Source organism: Xiphophorus couchianus, chromosome 9, assembly GCF_001444195.1.
Source record: "Xiphophorus couchianus chromosome 9, X_couchianus-1.0, whole genome shotgun sequence".
Lineage (NCBI taxonomy): Eukaryota > Metazoa > Chordata > Actinopteri > Cyprinodontiformes > Poeciliidae > Xiphophorus > Xiphophorus couchianus.
This window is the reverse complement of record NC_040236.1, coordinates 21122232-21135414: the sequence shown is the minus strand read 5'-3', so window position 1 is coordinate 21135414 and position 13183 is coordinate 21122232. Positions and strand designations below refer to the sequence as shown.

Sequence of the window (13183 nt, the reverse complement as noted above, 5' to 3'; positions counted from 1 at the left end):
TAATGAAATCCATTTTGCATAAAACTGTATTTTTTATCATCTAGTTCTAATTGTAATCCAGTTTAAGTTTGATAAGTATAACGTCTGGTCAAAAACCCATTCATAGTACAACAGGTGACTTGTCTTCTTTTCCCACAGTAGTTTTTGAAACAGCTAATTTTCCAGATTTCAAAAAAATATCTGTTTTTTTTTTTTTTTTTCTTTAAAGCGATCGGGCAGTTTTTAGAAGCAGTAGAGACCCAAAGTAATGGAAGTACAAAAATGTGCAAAATGTGAATTTTGCATCATAGGTCCCCTATAATCCAGTTCTCCTGGAGATGAAGGCAGCTTTAATTTATGATGATTGGTTAAAAGATTAAATATTTTTACTGGTGACATAAAGAGGAACCAATCTATGGTGAAGTAATTATAGAATTTTACTATGGGAAAAATATAATTTAAAAAAACCTACACTAGAATTAAATACTTTAGCCATGAAAACCCAGCTGCAGCATAGGATCAAAAGAATGGTGTAGCCGCCTACCTGACGAGTGGCAGTGGGTTTCCTTGAACTCTACACTCCAGACGAATGGGGCTGCCTTCAGCCACTTCCTGACTCTTCAGCTTTTGGAGGAACTGAGGTGGGGACAGGGGTTCGGATGCAGCTGAAGCTCCAGCATGTAGGTGCCTCTCCGAACACCCCTGTCCCATCTCCGGCGGGTTGTTGTGTGTGTCCTCTTGTGGGCCTGCAGGCAGGGAGGACGTAGAGACCGAGCCTTGAGGGACGGTCCGCTGGCTTCTCGGAGACAGGTAGCCACTGTCAGGAGAGGAGGATTCCTCCTCCGCCGGCTGAGCAGAACCTTTGAAAATGGATGACAGTTCCTCGATGAAGGTGGCCGCTCGGCTGCAGAACTCTGTGACCGAAGCCGCTCGGTCGTTCAGCTCGAGGCCTTCGTGAACCAGCCTGGGCTTGTCTTGCTTGTACACGGGCTGGATGGGCTTGTGCCGTACAACCTTCTCAGCTGAGGACGGAGCCTCACTGGAGATCTGTATGGGTTTGCTGATGGGAGCAATCTGGTTGGAGGAAACTGAAACTGCTCCATTGTCATCGGAGCAAACGGCTTTGGTCTGGTGGTGTAGGTTTGGGCTTGAGTTGAGGTTTTCAGTCGTTTGAGAGGGCACAACAAGGGGGGAAGGGACAGATTGGAGAACCTGCTCCAGCTGTTTAAGACTAGAGGGGTCTTGATCTTCACATTCATCCGCCTCACCGAAGGCCTCCCGGGCCAGGTCCAGGCTAAGATTAATCTCCTCTGCACTCAAGAAGGCAGTCAGATCTGCAAAGTCCCCGTGTCCAGAATCCAGCTCTGTCGACGAGTCAAGGTAGAGTTCTCCATCGGAGGAGGCCTCAGAAAACACACCCGCATCGCCCTCCGAAGTCCCACCTGCTGCTGGATCCTTGAGCAGCACTGAAATGGGGAGTGGCTGATTCCAACTCCCGTCCTGCATCCTGAAAGACAAACACGCCTCATTAGTCAGACCATTTGGGTGTTTATGCTGCAGGCAGAAAGAAGACTCACTGTACATGACATATTCATCTGCAAAAAGGCAATGACAGCAGGTCCAGTTTAAAATAAAGACTTTATAATACAGTAGTGTGTCATTTGCTCAGACAGCCATAGCTGGCAGGATGACTCAGGGCGCTGCTGTCTGGACACAGCTGGTGGGTATTAGCAAAGGTCTTTACTCAGGTTCTGGTCCACATTGCTGACATTTCTCTGTTGCCTTGTGTCTAGTTCAACATACAGTCATCATACAACATAACAGTTCATCACATCACTTAAAACAGGTTCCAGAGTTATTGGCATTTATTGGTAAGCTTGTATATAAAAGTCTTAAAACAAAAAGGTGTTGTGCAGACTTGGTGGCGCTTGCTGCAATTCTTTGACTTTCATTGTTAGAGATGTTTTTGTCTCACTTGCCAACATTAACTGGAGTCCTTGTCCAGCCTTGTTTGTCAAAGTTCAAGTTGTTTTAAGCTATTGCTTTAATGGTCGAGCCATTTCCTGTGATTTACTCTAATGGCAGGTTCTCTTGTATCCATTTTGATGAGAGACACTTATACCCAAGAAAAACGGAACATTGTCCATTTCCAATTGACAGTCTCGGTCCTCATCAACTTATCAAGGCAAAGCAAAAGAATAGTGGTGTGAATGAGTATTTGTCCTCTTAAATACTTTGCTTTTGCTATTTTCTCTTTCTATTTTTTGGCGGTCGTTCCTGTTACACATATATGTTTCATGTCATCAAACAAATTTCAGCATCAAACAAAAACAATCTAAGTAAATGCAAAAAGTTATTCATTTTTATTATTACATTTCCAGAAAATAAATAAATAAATAAAATATCCAAAGCATACCAGCATGCCCACGTCTGCATTGCAACGATAACCAAAAAGGAAGATCATGGAGTAGTCTAGTCAAAGTCTGGACATAAAGATGTATTTATCACAAATTAATAAATGCATTTACTTTATGTTGAACAACATAAACTTCAGGCAAAAGCTTTAAGTTTTATTAATCCTACTGCATTTCTTTCTTTTTAAATATAATTTACTTTTGTTTTACTTTTGAATGAGCTGAATGAGTCACACATGCATTTGATCCGAATGCCTTGGATAAATACTATTAAAACTAGATGAATGGAAATTGAAATGGATGAATCCTAAAGTGTTTTTGAGTTCATTGCTATTGCAGCCTGGTCTACAGAAAACACAGTTCACCATTGGTGTAAAAATGTTATTTCATAAACAAAAGGTGGAGAAAAACAACAACTTTAGATAGAATCCAAGCATGCATGTGGACCTAATTCTGAGTTACTCCATTATTAAACTGTAATAACAAGCATTGCTTTTGGAAGTCAAAATGGAGCAGATTTGCTCTGCTCTTTGAGCTGCTCTCCTCTGAGTCTGAGCTTGTGAATAATGTGCTACGAAACCTTTGGACTTGATACACAGATGATGTGACACTCAGAGCCTCATGGCGTCCCGAAGACCAGCTGTTGTTATTTATAATCCCCTGCGGCTATGTTTCACAGCAGCGCCGCGGCCCCTCCCGCCCAGAGCAGAAGGAGAGGGGCTGCTATACCTCCAAACACTCACACAGGTATCAGCGGAGACATTTTCACAAACAAGCAGAGACAATCACTTTAGAGCCAGAGTGAAAACGCAGAAGATTTCCACAGAATCGATTTGGAGTGACAACAACTGCACAGATCTGATTTAATGTGAACGAGGAAAATCTGTGGCAATGATCCGATATAATCTGTCTTTTGTGTTTCATTTTGAAAGTACTGTGTTTTGTATATACTAATTAGTAAGTACTGTATATGCATGCTGTAAATGCTTACACATTACAATCTGACCATTTGATATATTGAAGGCAAAGTTATACTTCAAAATAAGAGGAAGTCATAACCTTGGAATAACGTGACAGAAAAGACAACCGCTGATGTACAGAAAACAGCTGTTTGAAACACTTTATTGCTAAATTAAATGATTCCAGCTGTTTGATAAACAACTAATAAACCAGTCCTTAAAATATGATTCATTTAAAAATCCATATTTACCTTCAAGTGTCCCTGTGTGGCTGAAGGTTCTTCCCTGGTTCTTCGGGTCCAGGTTTGTCTTGTTTATGTTGGAACGAAACAAAACGAAGCTTCTCTTCGCTGTCCCTCGCCTTATTGGTCAGACGGTCAGCAGGTTCTCTCAGGTTCAGGATCCAATTGCATACTGCCTGTGCAGCTTGCTGCTGTCCCATCTGTGCCGGTCCCTAGCTGCTCACTGTGTGGGGCTATATTTGGCCCCTGACTCATGTTACACAGCCAGACTGCTGGCAAGAGGACACAGTATTGAGGTGGTCCTGAGGAACAGAAGGTGGAGGTGACATTTTCTGCTCTGATCTGGTATTAATTAAACACAGTGGGCATAGACAGTTGTAATGTTAGGACATCACACGTATACTCTGCTGCTATAGGCTTGCAAAACTGGGAGCAGGGTAGGGCATCATGACTATCTTTTGTCTTCTTAGTACACCTGAAGAGACAATAGTGTTGCTTCTCTCTCCAGCTGAGTCGACCTCATGACCCGGACATCTCGACTGCTTTTATTTTCCCCCAATAATCTCCACGTTCTAGTGTTGAGGTTAGAGTTCAGGAAAATGTTGTGCAATTCTACTTATTATTTTTTTAAGTAGTATTTTCAGCTGTCTATCCATCCAGTAAACACATTTTTCAAATTTCTTAATCATCTGTTATAAAAAGACACTTCAGACGTACGCTTACACCGTCAGATAGTCAGGCTGTTGGGGATCATACAGCCTCACTTGGTCTATTTCTGGTCTGCTATCACATTTTGTGCTCCATGAGCTATTCTGGTTCTTCTTGAATCTACTGATTACAGTTAAGTGCAGGTGATAAGTCCAGAAGGAATTTTTTTTACTGTCATCACGCATGCCTGCTGTCCAACAACTAATGAGCAACCTGGAATTATCTTTGTGTGTCAGTCTGCAGCAATCAGCTCCCTGGGTAAGGTGTCAAGAAGTAACTGCATTATTCAGTAGTGACTTCTTAATATAGTATAAAGACATAGTTCTGTTTTCTGGTGCAAATTGTGTAGTAGCAGAGAAGCAACACAGTCACTTTAGTTAGAACTAAACATGTGCACTTAAACAAATTTCAACAAACCAACCAAACCAATGTTACATTTTCATAGCTGCAGTTAACATCCACAGCCATTTGTGTAGTCAAAAGCAAGTGATGGCATAGTTACTTTGAAAAAGTAACTTTAATCGGATTACTGATTACTCCTTGAAAAAGTAACTCAGTTAGATTACTGACTGCTTGATTTGGAAAGTAACTAAGTTACATAAGTTACATTAAAAGTAACTTTTTTAGTTACTTTCAGCAGCTGCTAACAACAACGCTGTGAAAATTACATTGATCTTTGCCAATACTTAATTGTAAGTTATTTTATAATGGTAACATCAACAATGTGTCTCCATTTATAAGGATGAACTGAAGGGGAGATTTTTTAATGATTACAGTACAAAAAAAAAAAAAAACGTTAGTAATTTGTGCATGTTTTTGTGTTGTCCACTATTGTCTGGAAAACTCTAAGAAGGACTGCAGTCAGCCCTCAGCTTAGCTGCACACGTTCCCCAGAAACCGACATTGTACTAACTTGGCGTTGTTGAATAGTTCACCGTTGCTTCCGTAGGCCAAGTCAAGCGGTGGGTCCAGAGTCTGCATGGCAAAAGCCACCCTGCAGGTCTCTCTGATCAAGGGACTGATGAGTCTGAAGTCCACTTCTGGAGGGAAGGAGATCTGGGGGTTCTTGTTCATAGCAAGGATTACATCCTAAGAGGAAAACACAATAAGATATACAGTGTCCTAAGTATTTATACCTCTGCATGGTATTCAAAACATTGGTTAGTGTGATGTGTATTTGAATCTAGCACTCTGTACTCTGATAGCAATGGATAACATGCAGAGGAATATTATAGCCTTCAGATGTTACCCTATAGGGTTTTTCTTATTAATGCTGAGAGGTAGGGAGGGAGTACATACATGCAAAACGTTGTGACTGGCTGGAAACAAACTTTTCTAGAAAAAAAAGAAAACAAGTCCAGACCAAAACACAACTGAGGGTTTGTGTCAAGACTTGAAAATCGCTCTTCAGAGATGCCCTCCTTCCAAACTGACTGAGCTTAAGCTGTACTCTGAGTATCCGCAGGTTTCAGCAAATTAAATTGGAAACTTTTTAAGAGCTTTTTAATGCTACCTTAGCTTGAATGAAACTAAAGGGAGAAAATCTATAAATATAGATAATGTTTCAGGGGTTCTGCTGTATTACAAGTCAAACGTCGTCCAGCCAACTGGCGACAAATTTGCACTTACCCATGATGGACACAAAAATCTACCTAGCTAACTAGTCGGCTAGAGTAAATTAGCAGCTAATTAACAGTTGCTTCAACTGCATCTAGTCACAGAGTGCCGTGAAGATGTCGACTCAAACTTTTGCCTTATAGAAAAAAAAACCTATATGTATGAGATTAAATAGTCGTGCCATGACAAAATTTGAGACCTGTCGCTAACATATTTAAGACGAACTCACTTTATTTTAGATACATGAATTTCATACTATTTAAGACAATCAAAATCATTTTCTCTTACACTGACACTGCACAGGACATCATAGAGGTCCAGGTTCCTAACAATGTAATCCACAGCCGCGTCCTCGAGACTCTCCGGACCAAAGTGGGATGTGGACAACGTCTTTCTCACCTGCTGCTTGAACTTACGATAGGCCAGTTTTGCTTTTTGGAAGGACTCCTAAAACAGGGAAAACATACGGCATTCCTGTGGCGCAAAACACAGCAACGCTACACAAAGTAGCAAGAGTGGAAAACATAATTTTGTATGTTGATACTGAGGCTGTGCGTTGCATTGTAATGTTCTGCTTATATTCACTGCCCGCATTGTACCATCACAGCGATGAAGATGATTCTCTGGACCATCTCTATGTCTGGGATGTAGCGCCGTAGGAGGGCCTGTGCGTCCAGACGCTCCACGGTGTACAGATCGCTGAAACGCGAGACGAGGCGTGCGTGGCGTGAGGAGTTGGTCAGCTGGGCTCTGGTGGGCGACGTGCTCCTGAGTGGGCTGGATGAGCGGCTCAACAGGGGCAAAGGGCTCGGAGAGCGACTTCTAACCTGCTTTAGCATTCAGTTTTCATCCAAATGAGCAGAATTTACTCTGAATTCACTGCGTTTAGTTATTAAAGCAGTAGAGTCACAACACAAAGCCAGACCCAAACAGTCCCATCAAGAAAATCAGCTTCACGAAGGATTATTTTAGCAAAACTCTTGAAATACCTTTTGCGACTGAATAATCCCAGATGTGTTTTCTTATCTTTGCACCTGTTGAAGCTTTAAGACCTTTAATGTCCCTCAAGTTATACGAGACTTGACATGTTTAATAAAACTTTGCATCGTGGCTCCATGACAATGAGGATCTCTGATTTCTGCTTTTAGATTTGCTGCGTTATAGGCGTTACCTTGGATTGGCTGCAGGTGAGCTGAGCTCCGCCGCCATGTTCTGCTTCTCCTGTACGTCCAGAACAGCTGCAGGCTTCACATTCAGGCAGTTCATATGAATAAATGAACCGATCTGATCCGAGCCGCATCAGGGAAGTCCCCCTCAGAGGGACAAAGAACCCTGATGAGGAACCAGAAAGATTTAGCAGGATTAGGATTGAGCAGCAGCAGTATTAATATTGGTCTACAGTAGCACATGTAGTGACTGAGCTCAGTTACAGCAACATGCACATGTAAAGACAAGATTTTGTGTTTTTGCAGTGTATCACACATAATGCCAATAAGCATCTGAAAATTGTGAAAATAGATTATTTTTGCTAATAATGCAGACAACAACCTGTTTTTGTGGTTTTCATGTAAATACTGTTCTCCAGATTATTTTTTTTATTCTAGCAGGAAACTTAAAGTCATTTTGATCGAGTTTCTAGTCCAAATATCTTAGAACACTTTAACTAAGACAAGCTAACTTGAAAGTAACTTTTCAGCAAGATATAAAGGATTGTTTTAAGTAAATTCTTACTATTGATGACAAAGTACTAGTTCTATTTTCTGATAAACTAATTTATGGGAAAATGGCTTTTACAGGTTAAATAATCTGCCAATAATTCCATATTAAGGAATTATTGACTTAAAACAATCCTCTATATCTTGCTAAAAAGTTACTTGTATGTTAGTTTTGCATATTTCAAGTTTACTAAAATATTTGACCTACAAAATAGACAAAGGAATTAGACCAGAGGACACTTACTTATACTTATCTTGCAACCCTGAACAGGAGCATCTAGTCTATATACTTTGAATAGATGAACACTCAATTTTTTTCTTCTTTTTGCTCTCTCCTTTGGTTTGTTATTTTGTTTGTATTTCCCTTTAATTCCTGTAAAGCACTTAGTATTGCCTTGTTGCTGAAAATGTGCTATAGAAATAAAATTACCTTTATCTTTACGGAAGAAAATTGGAAAGATTTTGTGTTTTTGCAGTGTATCCTGACATCTACTTTCTCAGGAATGTCTGACTTTTGTTTCTCATGATTTACAATAAATTGCTTAAACTTTTACGTTTACTTTAATTACTTCAGTCTTAGTATCACATTAGCTTAGTTGTCCAGGGGGTTGCAACCCTGAGGGCTGCGGGCCGTTGCCATGGCGTTCCGGGTCGGGGGCCCACGGGGCTACGATGGCCGGAAGGAACGGGCCGCCATATTTTAGCGCAGGATCCATATGCACCATATTTAGTGATTGTTGTTGTGATATTTCTGCCACCCCGACAGCGGGACTGTTGGGAATGAATAATTCTGTTTTCCTCTGTCTCTTTTAGCTTTTGCAGGCTCGTATAAACACAGAGGCTCACACATACGAATGCAACTTGTTTTAAATGAAGTGACATTTACAAAACATAACATAACAAATATAGTCATTTGTTACAACTATGGTTACATTAAGATGTAACATATCCAAACAGCCTGTCTCCATGGATACAGTACTGTATGCACCATAACAAGTTTCCAGATCTGTTCAAATAAAATAGATTTAACATTTAAGTGAAACTTTCTGGTGCACAGAAGAATAAAGCCTGTAATTAGCCTAATGAGACGGCTGAATGTTTTGTTTTAAAAAATACATAGAGTTAAATGTTTATGGAGCTGTAATCCTTTGAACAATGTTACCATGGTAACCATTAGAGCATCTGTCAAATGTAAATATTATGACAAAGATAGTCTGAAGAGGTGGCTCGCAGAAATTGTAAGTAAAGGCTTATTTCTTTATCACATATATTTGTAAACGTGTGAAGCAGAAATCGTCCCTCTGTTTCATGATTCTCATTTATTTCTGTTAAAAGTGCTAGAAATTTACAAAGCATCTGTTTAAATGCATAGTTGGCTTAGCTTATGAAATCTTTCTAAATTAAAAACAGACCTGAAAACTTTTCAGAGAAATTAGGGAATGTATTTAATCCTGGCTGACATAAAGCAGGAAGTTAAGACCGTTTTAAAATCATAATGTGTGAAATCAGGTTGTCTCTAACAAATTTCTGGTTTCAACTATATCTGAAACTGCTGCTGCTGCTGCGCAAATATCGTAAATTAAATTTTACATGTTATGAATGTTTGTTTTATGCAGAACTGAAATGGAGAAACTTTGCCTGGAAGAGAAGGCATCACTGGAGGTTAGTTATTAAACTAAGTGCTACTTTTTTGTTTTTAATAGTCTTTCTGCATTTACTTCGAATGTTCTCTCTGTGCATGAATGGGATTTCTCTGGGTACTCTGGCTTCATGCCACACCTCAAAAACATGACATTTATTTTCATTTGGGTTCTCTGAATTGCTATGAGTATGAGTGTGTGTGAACTAACCTTCCTCCCAGATTCACAGACATACCTGTCCTCACAAATAGTTGTTTATCATAAAACACCTGAAAAATAAATTCACTGCTAAAAAGGTTAAATGTAAAAATTTAAACCTGAATCTGCCTTCAAATAATCATTCATATCAATGAAGATATTTGTGGAGAATTAAGTAAAATTATAGGATAGTTTTCAACACAATGACAAGAAAAACAGATTAAAAAATACATAAATGGAACTTTTCTTGTCCTCCTGTTAAGGAAATTCAATGCGGTTGTTCTGTTGTATACTACTGACAACTATGAGCCGACTGTGGCTCTGTGGGTAGAGTAGTTGTTTTGTGATCAGAAGGTTGTAGGTTCAATTCTAGGTTCCTCCTGGCACATGTTGATGCACCCCTGGGCAAGGCACTTACCCCCTACTGATGTATAAATGTGTGAGAGTTTGTATGGGTGGATGTAACTCCAGTGTAAATCGCTTTGAGTGGTCAAAATGATTGGAAAAGATCTACATAAGTTCAGTCATTTACCATTTTATTAAAATGTACTTTTGTCATTATGCCTAGATTAAAAGACTGTCAGTTGGTTTTTCTGCATTTTTAACTAAATTATTAGGAGCCATTATAAAATTTCCAAAGAGCCACTTGTGGGGCCACAGATTCCAGACCTCTAGTCTACCAGAGAAAAATTTTTTTTATACTTATACTTTTTGCATTTGATTAAACTAAACGTGTTAGGATGCTTTTAATCTTTGCAAAGCAATAAAACTGTTGACTATCAAAGTGTTTGTGTATTATATTTACTGTTGGTTATAATTACTGTACTTCCCTTCGTAGAACCAAACCTGCACAAACCCAGGTGTACATGATGATAAAGCCTCAGTTGGTCCCAGAGATGGACAGCAGGTTCAGCCCACCCAGAGGCTGCAGAAAAAACACCGTTGTGACAAGTGTCTGAAATATTTCAGATTGAAGACGTATCTGAAAATTCATCAACGCATTCACACTGGTGAAAAGCCTTATAGCTGCAGTCAGTGTGAGAAGAGATTCAGATGTACTTCAGGACTGAACCGTCATCAGCTAATCCACACTGGTGAAAAGCGTTATCTCTGTGACCAGTGTGGAAAAGCTTTCTTTCAGAAGGGTAATTTTAACTGCCATCTGCGAATCCACACTGGTGAAAAGCCGTATAGATGTGACCAGTGTGGAAAGGCTTTCGTTCAAAAGGGTAATTTTAACAGCCATCTGCAAATCCACGCTGGTGAAAAGCCTTACAGCTGCAATCAGTGTGAGAAGAGATTCAGATGTACTTCAGGACTGAAGCGTCATCAGCTAATCCACACTGGTGAAAAGCGTTATCTCTGTGACCAGTGTGGAAAGGCTTTCGTTCAAAAGGGTAATTTTAACAGCCATCTGCAAATCCACGCTGGTGAAAAGCCTTACAGCTGCAATCAGTGTGAGAAGAGATTCAGATGTACTTCGGGACTGAAGCGTCATCAGCGAATCCACACTGGAGAAAAAGCCTGATCCACATAAGACAGCAGCAACATCTGGAATGTGAGGGAAGTTCTTTCTCTCCTCCTGTCTTCTATCACTATGGCAACAACAGTCGGTGTTGTCAGTAACATTTATATCAATAATAATAACAAGCATGCAAACAAATTGTTACGTCGTCCTTTTGTTGTAGCAAAAACAAAGATGCTGTCAGGATCTGGGGTTGTTTGAGTTTGGATTTGGAATTTCGTCATTTTTAGATTTTCTATTTTTGCCTTGTTTTCCACTTCTGTTCTTCCTTAGAGTAATTAAGTAAAGCTTATTTATAAAGTGCCTGTCACAGACATAAAATCACAAATCACAATAGAAATCAGCCTTAAAACAATAGAAAACATAAAACCAACATAAGAAACACAGTAAAATCAAGAGATAAAAGCCTGGGAAAATACAAATGTTTTAGTAGCTTTCTAAAAACCTCCAGAGTCAGAAAAACAGAGCCGCAAGGGTAAACTGTTCCTCAGCCACAGACTGAAAGGCCCCCGTTAGTTTTTAACCGTGTTCGTGGAACAACCAAAACATTCAGAGTTTGAGAACGAAGACCATGAGCAGCAGAATATTTAGTTAAAAGCTGGCAAAGGTAATCAGGAGCCTGGTCTTGTAATGTTCTGTATGTCAGCAGAAGTAATTTAAAACAAATCTTAAAATCACCTGGAAGCCAGTGGAGTGAAAATGGAACAGGAGAGATATGGCAGAATTTACTGGATATGGTGAGACGTCTGGCTGCTGCGTTCTGTATTGATTGCAAAGGTGAAATTGAGGATTTATCCAGGCAGTTAAAAAGGGCATTACAGTTTTCCAGAGGAGATGACATAAAAGCAGGAATAATTTTCACCAGGTCAACTCTGGAGACCATTTGTCTAATTTTAGAAATGTTTCTGAAACGAAAGAAATAAGAACCGGAAACAGCCTTAATGTGAGTCGAAGCCATTTGATTCATCATAATCATCCAACCTTTCTCATCCAAACTGGAACCTGAACTGGGAATGCAGATCATATTAATACATGACTGTGCTGCATAAACTCCTGTACCTAAGTGGCCCATAAAGGATCAATTTGAACTGGAAGAAATGAAGGAAACAAGATGTGGAAATGATATTCATGACGGCTTGTGTTCACAGCAGGAATGTGTGTATTTTATCAGCTGTCATCTGATTTATGGGTTGTTTAAATCACTTTATATATATATATATATATATATATATATATATATAGAAGGATATTTTAGGTGATCAAACCACACACAAGAAAATCACTAATAAACTATCTTATCTTATTTTCTAGTCTGCATTTAGTGCTTAGTGAAATTTAAACATATCCTTCAAAATTTTGGAAGAAATATAATCTGATTGGAATCCAATTTTTTTTACAAATTGAATTTATGACACTGAATTTTTATCTTGTGCAGTTTTGTCAGTGTTTTTTTTATTTTTACACTTTAAATTCACTGCAAAAAATTCACCTGCAGAAATTTGCCTTCAAAAATTAGCCTGAAAACATAAAATAAAATTTAAAAAATTACATTTTTCAAGAAACATTTGCGGGTGAATTTTTTTGTGCATTTAGAATAAAAAAAATATATTGATAATTGCACAGAATAGATTCAGGGTTATAATTTCAATGTGTAAAAAATGAGATTAAATTTCTTCCTTATAAAACCTAACAGCTAAATTATGACAGAAAACATGAATAGTGTTCCTACACATTTTTCCACATCCAATTTCTTTTATTTTTCAATACTTTTCAATTGTTTGGCTTGTGTGAATGGTAATAATAAAGAGCACCTCTATCTCAATTCCAGGGTTTTATGTATCAGGACAAAATATCCTTCTGAACTCTGAAATTGGTTTAAATGTGACTGCAAAGGTGAAAAAAAGTCAAAGATACTTTTCTCCAACTGGAAAATAGAGTTCAGACTGTTGGAAAATTTCATCATAATTCTTCCAAACTTGATGGATCATTGCTGACGTGTCCATATTAGCACACAGAGATCATGTTTTCATACAGATGCTCACTCTGATCCCTCTATTTTCAATACTTCACTTTGTTTTCCAACTCAACGCTCTGCAGATTTTCCAGTGGAGTTATTAGTTGAGCACCTGTCAGAAAGCTGCAGAGGAAAACTGACACTTTATTGTTAAATTAATTTGTGAGTCTTT

The 13183-nt window shown here is 38.9% G+C and overlaps 1 protein-coding gene across 5 annotated transcripts in view; it reads right to left on the bottom strand.

Annotated features, from left to right (window-relative positions):
* Positions 1-6773, bottom strand: part of palld (palladin, cytoskeletal associated protein) — a 74126-nt gene extending 67353 nt beyond the window's left edge. For 4 of the 5 annotated variants that reach the window (XM_028028808.1, XM_028028811.1, XM_028028807.1 and 1 more), the window contains exons 1-4: positions 6519-6773; positions 6208-6366; positions 5216-5391; positions 524-1486 (exon numbers count right to left, since the gene is read on the bottom strand). In XM_028028808.1, the coding sequence (XP_027884609.1) occupies positions 524-1486; positions 5216-5391; positions 6208-6366; positions 6519-6758 (1538 nt within the window). In that variant the 5' untranslated portion in view covers positions 6759-6773. Of the gene's footprint in view, positions 1-523; positions 1487-3603; positions 3764-5215; positions 5392-6207; positions 6367-6518 lie in introns of those variants that run through there. The other variant, XM_028028812.1, reaches the window with a different exon arrangement.
* Between the last annotated feature and the right edge of the window lie 6410 nt (positions 6774-13183).